Raw genomic sequence first — 25,953 nt, forward strand, 5'->3', positions numbered from 1 at the left:
ATTGCTAGGGCATGGGTTCACATGTCAGACAGCCTGAATTCAATCCTAGCCTCATGGCCAGCCAGGCACATAATCCAGTTGGTGAATTCATCACACCGAGCCCCAGTTTCCTCCTGTAAAAGGGAGATGATAATAATTCCTCTCTCAGGGCTATTGTGAGGATTAAATTAGATATTGCACACAAAACTCTTAGAGTGAGGCCTGATAATAGTGAGAACTCAATAAATTCTCACTTATTACATTTACGATTGTTGGGATAGATAAAGGACATGTGTGTAAAGTCCAGTTTAGGAACTAGCACACAGTAAGTTTTCGGTTAGTAGTGGCTTTTATTATTTTTTAAGTAAGATTTTTTATTATTCTTTGACTAACCATGAGTTTTTGAGCACAGGTTACACATTTTGTCCAGCACTATGCCTGCAGCAACTAGCATGGTGTCTGTTTATAGTAAGCCCTCAAGAGTGCATTGAATGAATGAACGAATGAGTGGATGAGAGGCCAACTTGGTCAGAATCACATGGCACTCTTGTTCTGGCCTGGCCACCTGTGTCTTCTTGTTTCTTGGCCTCAGCCCTCAATTTCGGTGTTGATCTCTTTTTAGGTCAAGGCAACAGACAGTGGGCAGCCACCGCTCTCAGCCAGTGTCCGGCTACACATTGAATGGATCCCCCAGCCCCGGCCGTCTTCCATACCACTGGCCTTTGATGAGACCCACTACAGCTTTACAGTCATGGAGACAGACCCCGTGAACCACATGGTGGGAGTCATCAGTGTAGAGGGCCGGCCTGGCCTCTTCTGGTTCAACATCTCAGGTGAGGTGAGGCCTAGGGCCCCAGGAGGGCCAGTCCCTCTAGTCCTTATAGACCAGTCTAGTCTTCATGGCACAATCCTTCTGACCCCACTTGTGGTCATGCTCCTTGGCAGCTCCTCTTTTGGCCCTGAGTGGTGATGGCCCTTCCGTGGTTCTCTGGGGCAGTGGGTAATAGAATGCACCTCTGCCATGCTTTCCCTCTGTTCCCGCCATGACCTCAGGTAGAACATCATGATCTCGCTGGTAACACCAGCCAGAGTTGGGCAGTGCCTCTCTTACCCCAAGTGCTTGGGCGACCTAAGATGAATGGTCCAGGAAGACCCAGAGCAGAAAGCGCAAGCTTTATGTTTCCTTTTCTGCCTCAGTGTGAAATCAGCATGGAGCTGACTTCACTGACCTTGAACCTGAGGCCAGCTGTACCCTGGGCCATACTCAGTGTCTGGTCCCAGGTTCCATCCTCAGGATCAGAGGAAAGTACCCATTCTCATTCTAGGAGGCAGTTGGATCCAGGCTATGATGGCCTCACCCAAAATTCCTGTCTCTAAATCAAGTTTTTGTTTAAACATCTTGGGGTCACAGAGCCCTTTGGGAATCTGATGAATGCTTAGGTCCTCTTCTCAGAAAGTTGTGTGTGTGTGTGTGCATGCGCATGCACACACAAATGTAAATTTGCAAATAAATTTAGAGGTTTTATAGACTCTCTGAAACCCATCTGGAGATTTTAGGCTAAAAATCTCTAATCTAAGAGTTTCAGCATCCACATGAACCATGGAATCCTGTTACAGAGTTTTCCAGCCTGGTTCGGGGATGGGATAGGATATGCTTCTGGCCCCAGCTCTTTGACCTTTTGGACTTACTTCTGGTTTTGATTCACTGCTCTTTTCATGGTTTAACTTTTTTCCCTTTTATACATAATTAATGCATATACCCTATAGAACATTTAGAAAACGTGAATGCAGAGAAAAAGATAAAAATCACCTGAAGTCCCACGAATTAGAAGATAATCCACTGTTACAATTTTCCATGTCACTAAACAGATGTCTATTTACTAGACATTTAAATAGCTTCATGCTATTCTATTTTGTCACAGTTTATTAAGTCAATTCTCTCTTGTTAAGCAGAGTTATTTCCATTTTTTTCTGTGTGTAGGCACAGGACTATTGCCCAGCACTATTGCAGGTAGTTTGCCTAATCTCTACCTGTAAACCATGAAGGGGAGCTCCATTACTCCTGCATGATTTAATCCCAGTAGCAGAATAAGTTCTACTGCAAATTTTGATCTTCCTATGGGACTCTTAAATCCTTATAAGTTGGCCTTTTCTGCATCACCACTTGGGTCTTGATAATAATTTGATGATAACTTGATGGGATAAATTACAGCTTTTTAGACTCTTGGGATGATCCTCTGGTCACCCAGATATAGTACTATTTCTGAACAGAGTCTTAGAATCCCTGATTCAGGCTCTACATTGAATGCCCACAGCCCTGCCAGCCAAGGTTGGCATCCACTACCACATCCTCTAAATCTCATGGTCACAGCCCATGTTGTGCTACCGCTGCCTAAATCACTGAGGTTGTGCGTGCTTTTTCTCCACTCCCACTCTAGGTGGAGACAGGGACATGGACTTTGACATCGAGAAGACCACGGGCAGCATCGCCATTGCCAGGTCTCTCGATACAAGGAGGAGGTCAAGCTATAACCTGACCGTGGAGGTGACGGATGGGTCCCACACCATTGCCACCCAGGTTAGAGTCTTTGGCTGGGAACCCCAGGTTGAGAGGAGATGGGAGGCCTCTTTGGTTGGGATGAGGCTATAGAAAGCTTTCTGTGGATACGGTGTACCTGAAAGTACACTGAATTTGGAACTGAGGTTCTGGGATCCAGTCCTGTCTAATGCACTCTATATCTGTGATCTAGAGAGAATTCTTGTTCCCACTCTGGATCTCTGTATAATGAGGGGGGTTGTCCAAATGAGTAGTTTTCAATTAAAGATAGAGTGCTACAGGGGCTACCATGGGTATGAGGAATGATGGACAGGTAAATGGGGTCTGGAATTCTACTCTGGCTGCAGCCAGAGTTTTATGTTTTGTAGATTGGGATTTCACACAACATTTCATTTGAAGAAAAGGTCCTTTAACAAAATTTTTGTTTTTGAAAACCACTAGACTGAATGGTATCTGAAAGCCTTGTGATTTTGAAATCCTATCATTCATTCAACAGATATTTATGCAGTGACTGCTGTGCACTAGGCACTGTGCTAAGCACGGATGGTACAGTGGAGATCCAGGCAGACATAGTCCCTGTCCCCATGGAGCTTACAGGCTGTCTTCTCTCCCACTGCCTCCCTAGGTCTACATCTTCATGATTGCCAATGTTAACCACCATCGGCCCCAGTTTCTGGAGGCTCATTATGAGGTCAGAGTTCCCCAGGACACACTGCCCGGGGTCGAGCTCCTCCAAGTCCAGGCCATGGATCAAGACAGGGGCAAAGGCCTCATCTACACCATACATGGCAGCCAAGACCCAGGAAGTGCCAGCCTCTTCCAGCTGGACCCGAGCAGTGGTGTCCTGGTAACTGTGGGAAAACTGGACCTAGGCTCAGGGCCCTCCCAGCACACGCTGACAGTTATGGTGAGTGAACCGAAAAGACAGGTAAGGATGATCTTTAGGACTTGTGGGACTGGGCATGCCTGGAGGCATGCTGAAGGCTCCCTTTCCCCTAATGAGCCATGGGTACCAATGCTCATAATGATAGTTCATGAGACAGAGTTGTGACATTTCACAGTTGGCCAGAGGCACCTTGCATAAAAAGTGCCTGGGAGTGAAGATAAAGATGGGACAGCTGCCAAGGCGATTCCTGTCAACCTTGGCTTTCCCTGGACTCACCCCAACTATCCCCCAACAGTTCTCTCCCTGATGCATGACTTCATGACCACAATGTTGATTGATACATATAGTGTCAGAGCTGGAAGGGACCCGGAGACCCTTCCACTCAGAGCAAGAATTAGGGTCAGGCAAATGAGGCATGCAGGGCACAAAATTTGAGGACTCACTTTCTGGGTCATGTGCCTGCTTTATTGTTATTACTAATTAACACAATAATTGTACATACTTATGGGGTACAGAATGATATTTTGATACACATATACAATGTGTGATCATCAAATCAGGATAATTAGCATCCATCACCACAAACATTTATCATTTTTTTGTGTGTGTTGAGAACATTTGAGCTCCTCTCTTCCAGCCATTTGGAAAATACAATCATTGTTAATTGTATTCACTTAGCACTACTACAGAAGAGATATTTGCACCCCCATGTTCATTGCAGCACTGTTCACAACAGCCAAGATACGGAATCAACCTAAGTGTTCATCAACAGATGATTAGATAAAGAAAATATGGTGATTATGCACAATGGAATACTACTCAGACACAAAAAAGAATGACATCTTGTTATTCACAGCAACATGGATGAGCCTGGAAAACATTATGTTAAATGAAATTAGTCAGGCACAGAAAGACAAATGTCACATATTCTCGTTTACATATGGGAGCTACACAACAGTTGAGTTTATAGGAGTAGAGAGTAGAATTGTGGTTACTAGAGGCTGGAAGGATGGGGGAAGGGGAAGAAGGGAGAGGTTGGCTAACGGATACAAACTTATTGCTAAATAGGAAGAAGTTCTAGTGTTCTATAGCATTGCTTGTGTTTTTATGATCCTGAGAGGTGAGCACCTCCTTAAATTCTGCACCCTACGTGCTTCACATGCCTCACTCTAGTCCCAGTCCTGACCTCACCCATTTCTCTTATCTTATACCTGAAGCCCACAGAGGAAGAGAGACTTGTTCACCATCATACGGTTATTTATGATAGAGCTAAAATCAGAGTCTGGCCTCCTGTCTCAAGGGTCAAAGTCCTTATGTGCTAACTTATCATCCTCTGGGCACATTAATATATATTAAAGACTCTGAGAAGTCCTGCAGCAAAGAAAATGGTTTAACTTATTTAATTCAGTGCTTCTCAAATTTATTTGACTATAGAATTTGGGTTTTTTTTTTTTTCCTGCATAACATGTTAGCATCTTGAAAAACTGATACTCTCTGAGACCTAAATTGGAAAATGCTGCTTCTCTGCCTATTTCTGCCTTTTTCCTAAAGTAGAATATCCGTTGAAATAGCTAAACCAAGTAATCACTAATTGATGAATTTATTTAAAAAGAAAAAACAATGTAGATTAGAGCAAGATTTAAAGGAATACAGAGAGCTAAAATTTGGTACATTGTTCACTGTCATTCTCTTTCATTGACCTTAGCCTAACCCTGCTTCCTCCGTTTCATTCACTACTCACCCTATTGTCCCCTGGGGCCTACAGGTTCGAGACCAGGAGATGCCCATCAAGAGGAACTTCGTGTGGGTGACCATTCACGTGGAGGATGGAAACCTTCACCCGCCCCATTTCACCCAGCTCCACTATGAGACGAGTGTTCCTGACACCACAGCCCCCGGCACGGAGCTACTACAGGTCCGAGCTGTGGATGCTGACCGGGGAGCCAACGCTGAGGTCCATTACTCTTTCCTGAAAGGTGAGAAGCTGGCCCTGAGTTCAGAAGATGGGTAAAGGTGCTTTGGAAATACAGGACAGCACTAGAGGCATGACTTTGCAAATTAATCAAGAGCTGAGCCCTCTAAGCTTTGGCAAATGATAGTTCTAGAGCATTCCCTGGGACTATAACGACCCGAGTTAATGCACTTCCAAACACAGTACTAACAATAACAAAGGGACTACTCAAGTTATGGGAGAATTTGCACATTATATAAAGTCCCCAATGGCCATACATGCTGAAGATGCTTATGAAGTCTATGTACCATTTTAAAATGTAATACCTTTGTACAGGTACATTAGAAGGGACCCATAAATACTTTGTAAGGTGTGTGGCATAGTTTTAGGAGTAAATTTTATTTTCTGCTGAGACCACATAATGATTTAGTATCTGTTATATGGTTTTCTTCATCTCAAAAACAGGAATGACATTAGCTGTGCTAGAAAGTCATTGTAAAGATGAAAAGAGAAAATGTATGTTAATACATGTTATAAATTGTTAAGTATTATACGAATGCTGGGGGCTATTACTATCATTGATAGTGCTAATTATAAGTAATTAATGTAACAAAAGTGATAATACCCAGCATCCAACTAATTATTAATGATAATTTGTAATGGTTGATGATGCATAATTAATGATATTAAGTAATAATAATTATCCTTAATAATAATTAACACTTCATGGAGCTAGTTCTATGGAGGGACAAGGACGAACATGACTTGCTCTGTGAGCACAATGTTAATTTATTGTGTATCAGTATCTTATACACTTTTAAGAAATCAGAGCTTTTTACATTTTCTGTTTTGAAGAAACAGTTTCCATATGACGGAAGTCTATTCATTCCTGAAGAAGAATACAAATTATAAAGCATTGTTTACTTTTAGTGATTTATGAAGTATAGTCACATCTTTTATCCCATTTTATCTCACTGACAATCCTACTAATGGAGATAATATTTTATTTCATAGATAAGATTAGTTTTAAAATATCATTCTTGAATACAGAATAACACATGCTCATTTCTGAAAACATGAAAAATATGGGAATGTATAAAGAAGAGCATAACACCCAGCCCTAATTTTCATCACCCAGAGATAATAATTTGTATATTTCCCTCTCATCTTTTTGTAATATTGAGATCATAATGAATATACAGTTTCATGCCTTGATTTTTTTTCTCTCAGCAGTGTAACATAAGAAATTATAACTAGAACTATATTTAAGTAGTTAGCTACTTTTAATGGAGCCAGTTTAAAACTGCAGTTTACTCATTGAAACCATGTTCTTCGGCTGAACTTAGTGTCTATATCACAAATCACCTAACTAGTCAGCCGGAGAAGGGCTTCAAGAGCAGAAGAATCAGATTGAAAGTTTTATGATGAAGCTTAGTTGGTTGCTTTGCCACTCAAAATCATAAAATATGCACCCATGTGATAAAGGGAATGAGAAATGTAAAGAGCAGTATTTTCTCAAGTGTGAGACCCATGCCTCTGTTGGTGAGCAAATGATTCAAAGGTCACTCAGTCACAGCATTAAGTAGGTCATCAGGCATGGAGAACAGACTACCTTTTTAATTCTCATTCAGGCTTCCTGATCGAATCAAGGACAAAGCCTCAGCTGGATACTAGAATCTCTTTCAAGTCTTCTGTAACATTTGCTGCTCTTTGTCTCTACCAGACAAAGAGGATAAGTCTCAGACTCTCACTTTTTAGCAAGCAATAGATTTTTATCTAGATTTTAATAAGATTTTTTTTTCATTGATTTGTTTTTATGGTAACCTCTGATTTACGGCAAGCGATAATGGTTTTCTTTTTAAAGAAGTGATATAAAGTTGCCTTTAAAAATATTTGTTGAATTTTAAGAAAATATCAATTTAAAGAAAAATATCCATTAAATAATAATATAAAATAGTACAGGCAGTGCTAGATATTGAATAAAATTATAAAGCGATGTGAGAATGCCTGAAGTTTAAGAAACACAGGTGTGGTGGAAAGGCATTTGCTCAGGAGCCTTAAGAGGTGGATATTCTATTCAGTTCCTCCCCACGGATTCCTTGACCCTCACTCTACAAGCCTGACAAGGGACTTTCCCACAATAGACCATAAGTGGAGTAGACAAGGTGATTTTTAAAGTCCCTGTCAATTTCGATAGTTTATGATTCCATACTTACCATTTTCATCTATCAAGCATATAACCAAAACAATTAAAAGTCATATAAAGGATGGTTAAAAATTCTGTATAATGTCACTGGTGCTTTTCCTACAAAAGACATTACTGAAATTTACAGTGTAGTGTGCATTTCCTACAAGGTGTAAGTTTCCTTTCTTTGCTTCAAAGACCTATTACAGCTTTGGTTTGTAGGTTAAATAGTGTCCCAGAGACATAGTGATCATTGAAGCTGCCATTTATGAAGCACCTACTATGTGCATCATGCCAGGAATTTTATGAAGCATATATCTACTCTATATACTATATCATACTAAATCTAGGGTGGTGCAGGATGCAGATTTTGCCCAGTCCATGTTTTGTATGATAGCCTCTCTACTGATCTAGAAGCCTAGTTGGTACCTCTTGAGCATGTGGTAACTTCAGTTTGTCTTGTTTTCTGTTTCAGGGAACAGTGAGGGTTTCTTCAACATCAATGCCCTACTAGGCATCATCACTCTAGCCCAGAAACTTGATCAGGGAAATCATGCCCGGCATACTCTGACAGTGAAGGCAGAAGATCAAGGATCCCCACAGGGGCATGACCTGGCTACAGTGATCATTCATGTCCATGCTTCAGAGAGCAGTGCCCCCATCTTTTCAAAAACTGAGTACTTTGTAGAGATCCCTGAATCAATCCCTGTTGGTTCCCCAGTCCTCCTTGTCTCTGCTACAAGCTCCTCTGAAGTTACCTATGAATTAAGAGAGGGAAACAAGGATGGTGTATTCTCTATGAACTCATATTCTGGCCTCATTTCCACCCAGAAGAACCTGGACCATGAGAAAATCTCATCTTACCAGATGAAAATCCGAGGCAGCAACATGGCGGGCGCATTTACTGATGTCATGGTGCTTGTTTACATAATTGATGAAAACGACAATGCTCCCATGTTCTTAAAGTCAACTTTTGTGGGCCAAATTAGTGAAGCAGCTCCTTTGTACAGCATGATCATGGATAATAACAACAACCCCTTTGTGATTCATGCCTCTGACAGTGACAAAGAAGCTAATTCCTTGTTGGTCTATAAAATTTTGGAGCCAGAGGCCTTGAAGTTTTTCACAATTGATCCCAGCATGGGAACCCTAACCATCGTATCAGAGATGGATTATGAGAGCATGCCTTCTTTCCAATTCAGTGTCTATGTCCATGACCAAGGAAGCCCCATCTTATTTGCACCTAGGCCTGCACGGGTCATCATCAATGTCAGAGATGTGAATGACTCTCCTCCGAGGTTCTCAGACAAGATATACGAGGTAGCAGTAGTGGGGCCCATCCATCTGGGTATGGAGCTGCTCGTGGTGCGGGCCAGTGATGATGACTCAGAAGTCAACTATAGCATCAAAGCTGGCAATGCTGATGAAGCTGTTACCATCCATCCCATTACTGGCCGCATATCTGTGCTGAAGCCTGCTTTCTTGGGACTGTCTCGGAAGCTCACCATCAGGGCTTCTGATGGCCTGTATCAAGACACTGCACTGGTAAAACTTTCTTTGTTCCACATCCTTGACAAAAGCTTGCAGTTTGACCAGGATATCTACAGGGCAACAGTGAAGGAGAACTTGCAGGTCAGAAAGGCACTGTTGATTCTCGGCGTCCAGGGCAATCATTTGAATGACACCCTTTTCTACTTCCTCTTGAATGGCACAGATATGTTTCGTGTGGTCAAGTCAGCAGGTGTGTTGCAGACAAGAGGAGTGGCATTTGATCGGGAACAGCAGGACATTCATGAGCTGGCGGTGGAAGTAAGGGACAATCGGACTCCTCAGCGGGTGGCTCAGGCTTTGGTGAGAGTCTCTGTTGAGGATGTCAATGACAATCCTCCCAAATTTAAGCATCTGCCCTATTACACAGTCATCCAAGATGGCACAGAGCCAGGGGATGTCATCTTTCAGGTATCTGCCACTGATGAGGATTTGGGGACAAATGGGGCTGTCACATATGCATTTGCAGAAGATTACACATATTTCCGAATTGACCCCTATCTTGGGGACATATCACTCAAGAAACCCTTTGATTACCAAGCTTTAAACAAGTATCGCCTCAAAGTTATTGCTCGGGATGGAGGAACCCCATCCCTCCAGACTGAGGAAGAGGTGCTTGTCACTGTGAGAAATAAATCCAACCCACTGTTTCAGAGTCCTTACTACAAAGTCAGAGTACCTGAAAACATCACACTCTACACTCCAATTCTCCACACCCAGGCCCGGAGTCCAGAGGGACTCCGGCTCATCTACAACATTGTAGAGGAAGAGCCCTTGAGGCTGTTCACCACTGACTTTAAGACTGGTGTCCTAACAGTGACAGCACCTTTGGACTATGAGTCTCAGACCAAACACGTGTTCACAATCAGGGCCACAGACACAGCTCTGGGGTCATTTTCTGAAGCCACAGTGGAAGTTCTGGTGGAGGACATCAATGACAACCCTCCCACTTTCTCCCAGTTAGTCTACACCACTTCGGTCTCAGAAGGCCTGCCTGCACAGACCCCTGTGATCCAACTGTTGGCTTCCGACCAGGACTCAGGGAAGAACCGCGATGTCTCCTATCAGATTGTGGAGGATGGCTCCGACAGTTCCAAGTTCTTCCAGATCAATGGGAGCACCGGGGCGATGTCCACAGCTCGAGAGCTGGATTATGAGGCCCAACAACACTTTCACGTGAAGGTCAGGGCCATGGATAGAGGGGATCCCCCACTCACTGGGGAAACCCTTGTGGTTGTCAATGTGTCTGATATCAATGACAACCCCCCAGAGTTCAGGCAGCCTCAGTATGAAGCCAATATCAGTGAACTGGCAACCTGTGGACACCTGGTTCTTAAAGTCCAAGCTCTGGATCCTGACAGCAGGGACACCTCCCGTCTGGAGTACCTCATTCTTTCTGGCAATCAGGACCGGCACTTCTCCATTAACAGATCATCGGGAATAATTTCTATGTTCAATCTTTGCAAAAAGCACCTGGACTCTTCTTACAATTTGAGGGTAGGTGCTTCTGATGGGGTCTTCCGAGCAACTGTGCCTGTGTATATCAACACAACAAATGCTAACAAGTACAGCCCAGAGTTTCAGCAGCATGTTTATGAGGCAGAATTAGCAGAGAATGCAAAGGTAGGAACCAAGGTGATTGAGTTGCTGGCCATAGACAAAGACAGTGGTCCCTACGGCACTGTAGATTATACCATCATCAATAAACTAGCAAGCGAGAAGTTCTCCATAGACCCCAGGGGCCAGATCACCACTCTGCAGAAACTGGATCGGGAAAATTCAACAGAAAGAGTCATTGCTATTAAGGTCATGGCTCGAGACGGAGGAGGAAGAGTAGCCTTCTGCACTGTGAATATCATTCTCACAGATGAAAATGACAATCCCCCACAGTTCAAAGCGTCTGAGTACATTGTGTCCATTCAATCCAATGTCAGTAAAGACTCCCCAGTTATCCAGGTGCTGGCCTATGATGCAGATGAAGGCCAGAATGCAGATGTCACCTACTCAGTGGACTCAATGGAGGACCTGGCTGAAGAGATCATTGAAGTTAACCCGACCACTGGTGTGGTCAAGGTGAAAGAGAGCCTGGTGGGATTGGAAAATCAGGCCTTTGACTTCAAAATCAAAGCCCAAGATGGGGGCCCTCCTCACTGGGACTCTCTGGTGCCTGTACGGCTTCAGGTGGTTCCTAAAAAAGTATCCTTGCCCAAATTTTCTGAACCTCTGTATACTTTCTCTGCATCTGAAGACCTTCCAGAGGGGTCTGAGATTGGGTTTGTTAAAGCAGTGGCAGCCCAAGATCCAGTTATCTACAGTCTGGTACAGGGCACCACACCAGAGAGCAACAAGGATGGTGTCTTCTCCTTGGACCGAAACACAGGAGTCATAAAGGTGAGGAAGGCCATGGACCACGAGTCCACCAAATGGTACCAGATTGAGGTGATGGCTCTTTGTTCCCATGCGGACACTGACGTGGTGTCCTTAGTCTCTGTTAACATCCAAGTGAAAGATGTCAATGACAATAGGCCTATATTTGAGGCTGATCCATATAAGGCAATTCTCACTGAGAATATGCCAGTGGGGACCGCAGTCATTCAAGTGACTGCCAATGACCAGGACACTGGGAGAGATGGCCAGGTGAGCTACAGGCTGTCAGCAGACCCTGGTAGCAATGTCCATGAGCTCTTTGCTATTGACAGTGTGAGTGGCTGGATCACCACACTCCAGGAACTTGACTGTGAGACCCGCCAGACCTATCATTTATATGTAGTGGCCTATGACCATGGACAGACCATCCAGTTATCTTCTCAGACCCTGGTTGAGGTCTCCATTACAGATGAGAATGACAATGCCCCCCAATTTGCTTCTGAAGACTACAGAGGATCTGTGGTGGAAAACAATGAGCCTGGTGAACCTGTCGTCACTCTGAAGACCCTGGATGCTGACATCTCTGAGCAGAACAGACAGGTCACCTGCTACATCACAGGTAAGGGTACCCGTCATGAACTGGAGGCACTGGGGTACATTGAAAAAAGTCCAGTAAGAGGTTCCCTTAAACATGGGTTTAAGTCCTAGCTCTGCCATTTATTAGCAGTGTGATCTAGGGCAAGTCACTTCATCCCCTAGGACCTCAGTTGCTCCATCTATAGACTTGACATGCCTGTTCTCATTCACCTCACAGGGACGTTGGTAACATCTAACTGGAGAAAGCTCTGAAAGCCCATAAATTAGAAATTATTTTGCAAAGAGGATATCATTATTTTAGGTGGCGTAGGTAGAATAGAAGGGTCCTCCACTAACTCTTGTCAGTTATCTTCTGGATGGATGAGGCACCATTTCATTTGATCCATGAAAATTCTGTCAGGTGACTGTGTTTGTAGAGTAGTGACCTGCCCAGGGAAAGTTATGGGTGATAGAAAATGCTTCTTACTCAATCACGGACCAAGTGTTGGAGTAACAGCACTTCCTCAGATGCGAATCCAACCCAATCCCCTCATTTCACATATGGAGAAACCAAGGCTCAGATAGGGGGGGAAACTCAACCAAGGCCACACTCTGAGCTTGTGACAGGGTTGGAATTAATACCATATCCTACAAGCTGCTTTCCTCAGTGGACACCTATCACAAAATAAAATTACTCCACTCCCTACCCAATGGCTAAATCAGCCAACCAGTGGCCATGAGAGAGTTTCTTAACTTCTCAGTGTCCCTTTCTTCCCATCCCATAAACATGACTCTATTCGCTATCACAACTGTCCAGTGGAGAGTTAATGAGTCTGAAGTTCCAACCAAGAGCCATAGATTCCTGGAGACACAGAGGATCAGAGCTGTTTGAAATACAGTCTTAGAAAAATTGAATCTTATCATCTTATGATATCAGACTCTTAAAAATGCAAAAGTCTTAAAATCTCAGAATAACAGAATAATTAATGTCAATATGTCATCAATTCTTGGAATAGCTGAATCTTGGAACTCTGGAATCTTAGAATCTCAGAGTGAGAAACCCATCTTCCCATGCCCTTGTCAGTGATTGGGGTCAAGGAAAAAAAGATGACTTAAAAGCAAACCTGGTGCTCCTGCTGAACCTCCACTTAGTCTGTGTCCTTAGTTGTAAATTAAAACCTCAGAGATTTTAGTGTTGTTGATCACTTCCCACCCCTCCACTGTTGAACAGCTGTCGATATTAGAAATTTCTTATATAGAAAGGATGAAATGTGCTTTCCTTTATCTTCCCTCAATGCCTTCCAGGCCACCAAAAAAAAAAAAAAAAAGAAAAAAAAGTCTCTTAGCCACATGAGTCAGAAAAGGCTTCATAACAACCAAAAATGGACTCAATGTGCAATTGTGGATCCCTAGTTAAGAGAAGAAACTTTTGCCTTTCCTAGCAATACTGAAAAAAAGTGTCAGGATGGCAGCTACCTATGACACAAAGCCTGGTTCATTCCTGTTGCTTGGCTTCTGAAAGCTCTGCCCCATCTTTTTAGAGGGAGACCCCCTGGGCCAGTTTGGCATCAGCCAAGTTGGGGATGAGTGGAGGATTTCCACAAGGAAGACCCTGGACAGAGAGCACACGGCCAAGTACTTGCTCAGAATCACAGCTTCTGATGGCAAGTTCCAGGCTTCTGTCCCTGTAGAGATCTTCGTCCTGGACATCAATGATAACAGCCCACAGTGCTCACAGGTGAGAGCCGGGTGAAGGGTGGAGTGGGAATGGAGGCAGGGAATATAGGGTGAGGGGCAGGAGAAAGAAGGACCCAGGGTACCATCTCAGAAGCTGTCCATCAGTGACCTCCCCTGCCCTTGCTTACCCCCAGATGGCCTCAGACTAGTGCCCTGGGGCATGGACCATTCTAGGCAATTCCTTGGCCCCTCCATGCAGATATACAAAGCTCTTTAAGGATAACATCCACATCTCTCCCCCTCCACTCCCTATAAAGTTTCACTTCTCTGCAAAACATATCCAGAAGTAAAGTAACATATGCATTCTCCAAACATAGACTGCTATGCCCAACAGGCAACCCCCCCTACTGCTCAGCTTGTGGGTGTGGCTCACTAATATCCAATACATCCAGAGAGACCTGCCACCAAAGACACCCCCCATGTAATATCCCCACATCTGCTTGGGTAATACAGTCCAAATGCAGATATCCTCCTTTAGGTTATACATATACACAAACATGTGGGCGGGACAGTCACATTTGGTAAGGGATACTTTCCTAAGGACCTCACGTAATTCAACCCTAAATTTCTCGTGGGAACAAATGTTGAGTAGGGTGTGTTGATGTGTGTGTTCGCGTGTGGGTGTTTATCAGGAAAGGAACTCCATTCTTAGAGGACTTGAAACAACAATCATTGTCACAGACTTTTTTTTTTAAACATATTTTTTTAAACACACTAAGTAATTTTTAACTTTGGGGGTGATTCGCATTATTTAAAAGTTTTCAGCAAAAGTCAAACTGTTAACATTTTAATCCTATAATATCTCAAATTAGCATAATTCATATATACATAAAATCTAGCCATTCAGTATATATATGTAAATCCATACTAGTACGTATGTTCATATATACACATACACAAAGGATCATCTATAACCCTATATACACAGGCAAATACCAATACATATATATACATATACACATAAGCATATACCTACACACCGACCACATTCATCCATGTACTCACCCACACATGCAAATATATGTATATAATTCACATAAACACATTTACATAGGCAATTTGCATATATACATACTTCAAGTTATTTGCACACACATATAGACACATACTTTGTAACACATATAAATATATATATCCTGTCACCATTTCTTCCTCTGCTCTTCTATGCTTTAGTTACACAAAAGCATCCTAGAAAAAGAGAGCCCGGGTTATCAGAATGTCTTTTCAGAACCCAAGATGACCACATTTTGGGTGGTCTCAGAAGGGCAGCCTTTTTGGGGAGAATGGTAGCCACCTTCCTCTTCTTTCCCCTTACACCCTACCTCCATCCTCCCCATGCTGGGAGAGGCTGGGACCATGCTCACCCTGGCCTTCCCAGGAACAGTCCTCAGCATCATTACAGCCTGGGGAGCCATATCTACACAGCCCACCCAGGTGCAAAACTTGCACCCAGAGCATGCATGGGGTCCATGCTTGCTCACATCCTGCAGAGGTAGACAGCAGGATGCTTGGAAGCTGGGTCCACAGCCTGCCACTGAAGGAAATTTGAGCTCTCAGGGAGCTCCAGCCTCTTCTCCATGCCACACCCCAAGCATCCCATGATGTTACCTGCATGTGGGAAAGGTGGGATGAGTGACAGGGCCACTGGGGTCCAGACCTGACTCAGAGGCCAAGGTCCCGTCCTGGGGGTGTGGGCAGGGAGATGAGCCTGACAGCATGGCAGAGGCAGGGGTGTGGCCTGGACTGGCTTCACCTGACACCTTCCAGAATGCCTTGTATCAGGGTCCGTCTCCCCAACATTATCCAGAAGCTTCAAAGAGCCCCTCATGGAGCAGGTCACAGCAGGTCCTTCCAGCCCTGGGTGTGGACTCTCAGATGGTGGGACTTCTCATTCGTTCTTTCAATTCTGACTTGTTCCCTTGTCATCCCTCTTTCTTTTTAATCTCCATTTTCCCTGCGTGTCTTGTGCTATTCTACTTCCCTGTGTTCCCCTCCCTCCCACTCTCTGCCTCTCACTTTCTCTCTCTGTCTCTGCCCATCTTCACTCTCTTAGTCTCTTGCCTGCTTCCACCCCCCTCTCTCTGTTACTCTGCTTCTCTGCGGATCTAAGTGTAGCTCCCACAATCTCCTTCTTCTTTGTCTCTCCATCTCCAGCTTCTCTATACCGGCAAGGTCCGTGAAGACGTATCTCCAGGACACTTCATTTTGAAAGTTTCTGCCACAGATTTGGACACTGACACCAATGCTCAGATCACATATTCTCTGCATGGTCCTGGGGCACATGAATTCAAGCTGGATCCTCATACAGGTGAGTTTCCTGAGCTGCAGGAATGAGCCAAAAACTTACTGACTGAATACCAAGTGTTTCGTGCCATGGTAGGCTCCCTGGAGAAGAAGTAGGAATTCACTTATCCACCCATCCATCTATCAACATATATTGAGCAAAAATATTGGCACTATGGGCCAAGCATTGCACTAGACGTTGGGGGCATAAGCAATAGACCTATGAGACAAGATCCGGGTCTTTACAATCTAGTGGGAAAGGCGGTCATTGAATCCGGTTTGCAACAGTGCTATGGGAATGTTTGACAGCAGAACTTAGGCTTGGGAGTGGGGTAAGGAAAACTTGTCTGAGGAAATGCCATTTTATGTGAGACTTGAGGACATATAGGAATTATCCAGGGGTAAGAAAGTGGTAGGGAAGGACATTCAAAGTAGAAGGGGAATTTACACAAGGACCTTGTTTGGGAAAAGAGTATGTATATCTGAGGACCTGGCAGAGGGCCAGAAACTGGTGCACAGAGAGAGTGCAATGGATGGGGCCCTCAGAGCAGGTGGGGCCAAGTCCCACCTTTAGAGCCATCGGAAGATATAGGCAGGTGAGTGTCAAGGACGTGGTCTCAAGATACCTGTGCTGCAAACTGGGGATAAAGCCTCACAGGATTGTTGTGAGGATCACAAGTGATAAAGCGTATGGAAGCCTAGCCCAGGTCTGGCACATAATAAGAGCTCAGGAGATGTGGTTGCCATCGTCATTGTTACTAGTTAGGGAACAAAGCAGAGTGGGAAGCAGAGAGCCTGCAGGGTAGGTCATGAATACCCAGGAGAGGCTGGGCTGTGAGTCTGGTGGAGAGGATAGGGAAGGGTATGCTTTCTTTGGAAGAGCAGCCCACCAAGGTGGGACTCCTGCTGCTGTAAAGGAGGGTGGGGGGATGGACAGCACCAAAGGCCCAGGTCACAAGGGACAGCTGCCAATACTTGGCTTGGATCCAGTAGCTCAAAGGATGACTTGGAGATTCCTGAGCAGGCAAGTGACAGGTGATCGTGGTATTCCAGGAAACTGTCTGGGTGGAGAGGAGACGACGTTGTCCTTTCTGACCCCAGTATGGGCACACTGAGGCAGGTTCCCTAATCTCTCTCTGCTGCTGTTTGTTCAGCTGCAGGATGATCAGTGAGGACTAAAAAAAAAAAAAAAAAAAAAACACTGGGGGGTTTCTCTGAATATGGAAACAATACGTGATTGTTGTATAAAATTCGAACAATGTAGGTGTGTATTACGCAGCCACTGGACAGTCTGCGTGACAACCCCCTCTCCAAAGATAAGGACTTGCTGTATATTCTGTCAGACTGGTTTTCCATACAGCTCCAGGATCTCTGTATTATTATTTCATGAAAACAGAATACTATTTTTAAATTTGCTTTTCTTCACTTAGCAATATCTTTGAGACATTACCAAGGCAGTACATGAAGCTCTATCATAATTCATTTTTGGTTGCATAGTATTTTACTGTATGGCCAAATCATAATATATTTTACTAGTCTCTTTCTGAAAGGCATATAGGATGACTTCAATGTTACTATTATAAACAATGATGCAAAATATATATTTCTAGAAGTGGGCCAAAGGATAAACACATTTTATATGTTATTAGAAATTGCTTTATTGCCCTTTAAAATGTTGTGCCTATTTATGTCTTGTTGGTGACAATCTTAAATTGGTGATGGTGGTGGTGAAGTGTGTTTGGGAGAATTAGGGAGGCTGGCAGGTGTGGGGGGATACAGGCTGTGTTTCTTTCCTGACTGTATGTATGCAAAACTCTGTGTGGCTGGGGTTGTCTCCTGTAGATATCTAGAGGGCACATGCTGCAGAGAAAGCTCAGCTTCTGTCATTTCTCTGGCCAGGGGAGCTGACCACACTCACAAACCTAGACCGCGAGAGGCAGGATGTGTACAGCCTTGTTGCCAAGGCGACGGATGGAGGTGGCCGATTGTGCCAGGCAGATGTGACCCTGCATGTGGATGACGTGAATGACAATGCCCCACGGTTCTTCCCCAGCCACTGTGCTGTGGCTGTCTTCGACAACACCACAGTTAAGACCCCCGTGGCCGTGGTATTTGCCCGGGATCCTGACCAAGGTGAGTCTGAGAAGGACTGGAGGCCACGTCCCCTGTTCTGCCATTAGCTCCCTGGATCACCTTGGGTGAGGGTCTCGCACTTTGCATCTCTGGGACTGGTAAGAACTGTGCCTCCTTGTTGAGTCTGTAGACACTTATAAGTGGAAACGGTCCACAAACTACATACATTGGTGCTATATGACAAATGATCTTAGCAACATTTTGAGACAGGTACAAGGTATTTAAGCCTCATTGTTCTTCTGCTGCCACTTAGACCTGGAACCCTTTCAACACTGCCATTTAACTTCAGGACATTTTGAATACAAATACTTAATCAGAAATATACTAATCAGAATTATTCAACTCTGACTAATTTGCCATAAGAAAGGAACTTTTGGCACAAACCCCATTAATCCTATTAAATGTTTTGATCAATTTTCTGTACAGTAAAGTTGAGCCATTTTCAATATACTACATTTTCATAATAATTACATTATTTTAAAGGTTCATTCTTTTTTCTTTAAAATGTACAAGACAAATTGGATGCATCCAGGAGTATCTGTTCTATATTGCACCAGTTATAGCTTCTATCATCATGAAATGTCCTATCATGGTTAGATAGAGATAGATTTGGTGAGTCAAATTTTATAATTCAGGTAGAGTAAAAAAGGCCCCCGGGGTCAAAGTAGTCAGATCAGCATGGGATAATGATGCTTTTAATAGTGGGATCAAAACACCCTGCTTTGTGTGATACCAGCAGAGTAAATTTAAGACTTCTTGGGGGATGTGAATTTTAGCTTGGCATTGAAGGAGGTGAGAGGTTTTGGAGGGATGCAGGGGGTCTAGGGAGGGCAAACAGTCAGTGCAAAGGCAGGGTAGGCAGACCTGGGAAACGTGTGTATGCACACACATGTGCTGCAGGTAACTAAAATGAGTGCACAGACTTGTTTGAGATGCAGAGCTGGGTTTGATAGGACAGATCCCGAATGCATCGGAACTGGAGTGACCCATGAGCCATCTCCTCTCCCCTTTCATCTAATGGCTACAAGGCCCTGTGAGTGCTCAATTAGCCACTACTTGCACACCTCCAGGGACAGGAAGCTGCCCACTTCCTAGGCAGCCACTTCCTTCCATGGTTCCAAGTGCAACTTCTTTGGAGTTGACCCCCGTCAGTCCTGAGCCTGCCCTCTTTACCCACCCAGATCTCCTAGATCCCTTGTCCATGGCAGCCCTTCTGACACTAGCAGATGGTGACTACCTGCTCCAGCCTCAAGCCTCCCTTTCAAGTAGAAGAGCCCTAGTTTCTTCAGTCACATGGTCCCAATCACATGGTTCCACTTTCCTTCCAGGACATATTCTCCAGCCTTGGACCAGTTTACCATTAATACTTCAAATCAGTTACTCTAACCCAAATATTAAACCCAAATATTCCAGGTATGGCCTGACCAGCATCTCCCTTTTTTTAGAAAAATTATGATCGCTCCATGAAAATGCATATATGGGGGAGTTGCTGATATGTGCATTTAACAGATGTAAATTCAACTCTTCTCACAGGCAATTCCTGCCACCATTCCATCAAAGGGGTGTGTGTCCCCATGTGTGTCAGATGTGAGACCCTCAGACTTAGGGCCTGTGTTCATCCAATTGGGTGAGGATCTCACAGCTGAGCATTAAAAGTTGGCATTTTTCACACACTACGGCCCCTACACAAGGCAACTGCTTCTCTGGTACATAACCAAAGAAAATAATAGAATCTGAGCCAAAGCTGGAGAAACACTGTATATTTTGATTTACTAAGAACTTTCCATGGGTGTGTTTGTTTTTTTTAACTTTTTATTTTGACATAGTTTTAGGCTCATAGGAAGTTGCAAAAATAGTACTGAAAGTACATTCCTCACTCAGCTTTCCCAATGGCAACATCTTACATAGCTGTAGTGTATTATCAAAACCAGAAAATTGACACTGGTACCTTACTTGTCACTGGACTTCAAACCTTATTCAGATTTCACCAGTTTTTATATGCACCCATTTGTGTGTGTGTGTGTGTGTGTGCATGTGTCTGTGTGTGTGTAGCATGTGTTTGTACAGTTCTATGCAATATTATCTCATGTATAGATTCTCATAACCACCATCAAGATACAGAACTGTTTTATTACAAGTAAGGAACCACTACGGGTGGTTTTATCTGGCACAATTTTCATTTATAAACTGACATTGACTCCTAATCCCCACATAACATTTTCAGATAGTTTGATAAGTTTTGAATGCATACATTTAATCAAAAATATACCAATCAGAATTATTCAACTCTGATGAATTTGCCACAAGAAAGGAATCTTTGGCATAACCCCATTAAACCTATTAAATTTCTTGATTCATTTTCTATACAGTGAAGTTGAACCATTTTCAATACTTTATTTATTTATTTTTTCTTTATAGATGACTGGTAAGGGGATCTTAACCCTTGACTTGGTATTGTCAGCACCACACTCAACCAAGTGAGCTAACCAGCCATCCCTATATAGGGATCTGAACCCGTGGCCTTGGTGTTATCAGCACCACACTCTCCCAAGTGAGCCACGGGCCAGCCCTATTTTCAGTAGTTTATATTTTAATTTTAATGACATTATTTTCATTGGGGTTAATTTGTTTCCTTTCAAAGTTCACAAGGCTAGACCACCACCCTCCCCACAAGAACCTTTCTGAGAGGCCTTGGACCCAACCTCAGTCAAGAACCCCTGCTTGAGAGATTCTCACTCCTAATGTGCCCTGAGCATGTTAACTTTTGTGGGGCGCCCCCTCCCCAAGCCCTCCTGTGGCTGCAGGGTTTGCTGCAGACAGGGCCAGAGGAGGTGCCCTCAGAGTGAGTCACACCCTGGGTCTCCCCGGCAGGCACCAATGCCCAGGTGGTTTATTCTCTGACGGATTCAGCCGAAGGCCACTTTTCCATCGACGCCACCACAGGCGTGATCAGGCTGGAGAAGCCTCTGCGGGTCAGGCCACAGGCAGTGCTGGAGCTCACAGTCCGTGCCTCTGACCTGGGCATCCCAATCCCACTCTCCACACTGGGCACTGTCACAGTCTCCGTGGTGGGTCTCGATGATTACCTGCCCGTGTTCCTGAACACCGAGCACAGCGTGCAGGTGCCCGAGGACGCCCGGCGTGGCGCGGAGGTGCTGCAGCTGGCCAGCCTCACTCGCCCAGGTGCCGAGAAGACTGGCTACCGCGTGGTCAGCGGGAACGAGCAGGGGAGGTTCCACCTGGATGCTCGCACAGGTGAGATGGCGCGTGACCAGCCCACCCCCTACACTCGATCTCCCTTATGTATCAGGCGTACCTGCCCTGCGCAGCCCCCTCCTGGAGCAGACTGCATCTCTCCAGGTCCTAGGTCCTTTCTTCTACCTGCACCCCTGGAATGGTGCTCTCTACCTCTCAAAACAGACACGTCACCATTGGGCAGTATTTAAAAATTTTTTTATTATGGAGATTTTAAACATATTTAAGAACAGTGTAATGGCCCCCCTATGTTCCCACCAACCAGCTTCATTAATTATCAGCACAGGCCAGTCTGGTTTCATTCTTACCTTTCAGCCCCAGCCCCACCCGTTGCTAAGTTATTTTAAAGCAAACCCCAGACATTTGTAAATATTTTGGAGTGTGTCTCTAAATGATAAAGATTCCTTTTATAACAAAACCACAATACTTTATCATACCTAAAAGATAACTCCTTAATATAATCTAATACCCACCCAGACAATTTTTCAGATTATCTCATAAATGTCTTTTTGAGTTGGTTTGTCAGTATCCCCAAGATTTCTACATATTGCATTTGGTTAATGTGCAAGATCTTACATCTCTTTTAGTCTGTAACATTTTCTTCTCCCACTTTATTTCCCCCCACCATTTACTTAATGAAACATTTGAGTTGTGTCTGGTAGAATTTTTCATATGCATCTGGATTGGCTGGCTGTATCTTTGTACTGTCATCTTGCAAAGCCCCTATGAATGACATTTGGATCGAAGAACTTGATCAGATTCAGTCAACAATGCCTGATCAACAATGCTTCATAGATGATGCGGTGCTGTTGGCATCATGTCAGAAGGCTCTTCCTTCTACCGTTAAGGTCGACAGTGAGTTCAGGTGTTGTCAGTCTGATCCATTCATTAAAGATTTCTTCATCAGCCTTTCTTCTAGTGATTGTAGAAGCCATTGTTGACTATTTCCTAGATATACTATTTCATTAGGGGCTGCAAAGTGGTGATTTTTCTAATCCTGTCATTCCTCATCTATTTACTGACTGGAATTATAAAGAAGAGTTTCCACCATGAACTATTTGGTTATCTAGGAACAGCAGGATAAATCCTTGTTGTTTTCTTTTTCAGTTTCCAGAATAATAAATCTATGCCCTAACAATCTGGTTGAACAACTTTGAGTATTATAAAATTCTTTTTACAATCTGAGGTCTGCTATTTACTAGCTGGGTGAGCTTGAGCAAGTCACTCACCTGTTAGAGCATCAGGGGACTCACCTAGGAAATGGGAATCACAATTGTTCCTGCTGCACAGGGTTATTACAGATCCTGGAATACATTTAACATCACAGATTTAAATGAGATATTACAGAAATAAATGCGGAGACACTGCTGTTGGGAATGATAATAAGGAAAATTATAGGAGATGGAGGGGCAAGGGGGACAAGGAAGAGGGAGATAAAGGCAGATATGATGGAGGAGATTCATCTCTCCCAGCCCTGTTGAGCTGCCTCTCCTGGCTTGGGCTCAAGATCGCTCAGTTCTCCACCACTGTGGTTTCAACTGCTTCATTGCTCCCATCACCTCTTATTTCTTCAGGGATCCTGTACGTCAACAGAAGCCTGGACTTTGAGACAAGCCCTAAGTACTTCCTGTCCATTGAGTGCAGCCGGAAAGGCTCTTCCTCCCTCAGTGACATGACCACCATCGTGGTCAACATCACTGATGTCAACGAACACCAGCCGAGATTCCCCCAGGATGTGTATAGCACGAAGGTCTTCGAGAGTGCCATCGTGGGTGATGTCGTCCTCACAGTAAGGACCGCACCTTTGCTCTTTGCGGGCATGGACTCTGGGGTGGGTTCTGATCTTACTTCCCTTCACCCCCACTCATCTATGAGCATGAATTACTTCATCAAATTAACACACTACAGATGACTCTGACTTGTAGCTACTCAGCAAACCGTCTCTCATGACAGAGTGTCTCAGCGTCATCTGACAAGATAGGATACTGATAGAATGGGGGCATGGGATGGGTAAGCTTTGATAGGAGAGGAAAGAGAAGAGATAGACCCCAGAGGACTGCCAGAGACTCCAAAGTCTGACATAGTGAGTGACATGGAATGCCAGCGTGAGGGGGACAGGGACTGAGGGGATGTCAAATCATACCACTTTTCATTTAATTATGCACTTGCTTCTTCCTTGGATGGAGTGGAACCAAATCCATATGCCCATACTCTTGGTTCTCTGTGTCCCCTCTTCATCCTGCCTTCCAGTCTTCTCTCCTTCCACTCCCCGACATGCACCCTATGCTCCAACCACGTGGGAAGACGTGCCTCTCCCTAAACATCTTTTGCACTTTCACACCTTTGGGCTCACATTGGTTCCTCTGCCTGGAATGCCTGCTTCACTCCCAGAAGCCCTCCTTATCTCCAAGGTTTTAATGACTCCTTTTCTAATCTCCCCAGGCAGAATGTAGCACTGTGTTCTCTGTGGTCTCATGAGGCTGATCACACTCTGCCCAAATTAGAATTACCCAGAAAATTAGACATTAAGCTTTTAGCAGACATACTTATTTTGGCACATTCCTCACCTCCTAGGACAGGCCCTAGCACCCTGTCAGTATGACTTAATGCGTGAATGATTGAATGAATGAATGAATGAATGAATGAATGAACCATGGCATGCTGAAGTCCACACAAGGATGTAAAGAAGAGATTGTCTTGTCAGGGATGACTGTGGTCCAGGGATTGCCAGTCCAATGGCAGTTATTGTGGCAGGGACATATCTGTCTTCCATACACTCCCAGGGGTCAAGACTCCTTTCTGGTTCTTCTTGTCCCTCTATTCACAGTCACCCTCCCCCACTGCAGGTGTCAGCAACTGATGAAGATGGACCCCTAAATAGTGCCATTACCTATAGCCTGGTAGGAGGGAACCAGCTCGGGCACTTTGCCATTCACCCCAAGAAGGGGGAGCTACAGGTGGCCAAGGCTCTGGATTGGGAACAGGTGGGTCATGTGGGAAGGGCCCAGTATGAGCTCTTCAGAGCAGAGCTATGGCCCCACTCAGGTCCAGAAGGTGAATTGCAATCAACACTCTATCCTGACACTTCCTTAGACCTGCCTGAAAAATCTCCCACTTGTTTTCTCTCCAGGGCCTCTGCAGACTGTGAGGCCAGAGGCAGGAGAGGGACTGAGTGGCCCTTAACCTTCCCCAGAGAGTCTCAGGTTGCTTCTACAATTGACCGGGGATCCTTAGATCATTGTAATTATAGCTACCACTTATTGAGCACCTGCTCTGTGCCAGGCACTTTGTTAAAAACTTTTACATGCAAGATGCTATTTGATCCTCAAAATAATCATAGGAACTGGGTCCTGATATTATCCTGACATAGATAAAGTCATTTTCCCAAGGTCATAGCTAGCATGTGGATGAGCTGGAAGTCACACCTATTTCTGCCTGACTATAGAAACTGAGCCCTGAAATGCTATGGGTGGGCAATGGGGACAGGGATAGGGAAGTGTCTCNTAGAAACTGAGCCCTGAAATGCTATGGGTGGGCAATGGGGACAGGGATAGGGAAGTGTCTCCACCTTATTTTTCTGAAAACATTAGCAATGAGTCAGGGGGCAGAAGTGAGGGGCCTCATGCTAACTCCCCACTGGACATCTTGCAACAGATCTCTAGCTATTCCCTGAGGCTCCGAGCCACAGACAGTGGGCAGCCCCCGCTGCATGAGGACACAGACATTGCTATCCAAGTGGTTGATGTCAATGATAACCCACCGAGATTCTTCCAGCTCAACTACAGCACCACTGTCCAGGTAAGCTTGAGCCTCCAAAGGCACGCTGAGCCCATCCTCCCTTTGCTTCCCTCCTAGTGGAAGGTGCTTCCCAGTGTTATCAGTCCACCCAAACAATGACTGTGACCTTGTCACTGATATCCCTAAAGGCAGCACAGACTGCTGAAGGGAATTATTGATTATGGGATTAAAAATAATCAGGTACTGTGTAAGGCACTTCCACATCCATTATCTCATTTGGGGCTCAAAACAGCAATGTGAAGTAGACAGTACCCATTTTACCCATTTTACCCATTCTTACAATAGCTAGAATGTGGCAAACTTGGGATCTAAACCCAGGAATTATTCCAGATTCCAAGCTATTTCCACCATCCCAATGGTTTGCAAATAGGATTTGGAGAGGGCCTTGGAATTCTATGGGGGAATTGTCCGGGCCGTAAGGAGTGAGGGAGGTAAGGAAATGAATAAGAGGGCAGAGTTCTGGATCCTACTATGCACCACCCAGGGTTGTTCCACTTTACTTACTTTATATATTATGGGTATGAGTTGGGATGCTTTGGCTGCAAATCACAGATTACCTGACTAAAAGTTCATTAAGTAATAATGACTTAGGGCCAGCCCTGTGGCTCACTTGGGAGAGTGCGGCACTGGTAGCGCCGAGGCCACAGGTTCAGATCCTATATAGGGATGGCTGGTGCGCTCACTGGCTGAGCGTGGTG

The 25,953-nt window shown here is 44.5% G+C and overlaps 1 protein-coding gene across 1 annotated transcript in view; it reads left to right on the forward strand.

Moving 5' to 3' along the window:
• Positions 1-25,953, forward strand: part of FAT2 (FAT atypical cadherin 2) — a 60,970-nt gene that overhangs the window by 13,709 nt on the left and 21,308 nt on the right. Inside the window, exons 5-16 of the mRNA XM_008577678.1 lie at positions 602-812; positions 2,418-2,557; positions 3,162-3,443; positions 5,188-5,398; positions 8,034-12,092; positions 13,591-13,787; positions 15,941-16,094; positions 17,969-18,202; positions 21,074-21,457; positions 23,032-23,246; positions 24,304-24,441; positions 25,112-25,255. Of these exons, the coding sequence (XP_008575900.1) occupies positions 602-812; positions 2,418-2,557; positions 3,162-3,443; positions 5,188-5,398; positions 8,034-12,092; positions 13,591-13,787; positions 15,941-16,094; positions 17,969-18,202; positions 21,074-21,457; positions 23,032-23,246; positions 24,304-24,441; positions 25,112-25,255 (6,369 nt within the window). The remainder of the gene's footprint in view (positions 1-601; positions 813-2,417; positions 2,558-3,161; positions 3,444-5,187; positions 5,399-8,033; positions 12,093-13,590; positions 13,788-15,940; positions 16,095-17,968; positions 18,203-21,073; positions 21,458-23,031; positions 23,247-24,303; positions 24,442-25,111; positions 25,256-25,953) is intronic.

The sequence above is a fragment of the Galeopterus variegatus genome, unplaced genomic scaffold (assembly GCF_000696425.1).
Source record: "Galeopterus variegatus unplaced genomic scaffold, G_variegatus-3.0.2 Scaffold1562, whole genome shotgun sequence".
In the NCBI taxonomy this organism is placed as follows: domain Eukaryota; kingdom Metazoa; phylum Chordata; class Mammalia; order Dermoptera; family Cynocephalidae; genus Galeopterus; species Galeopterus variegatus.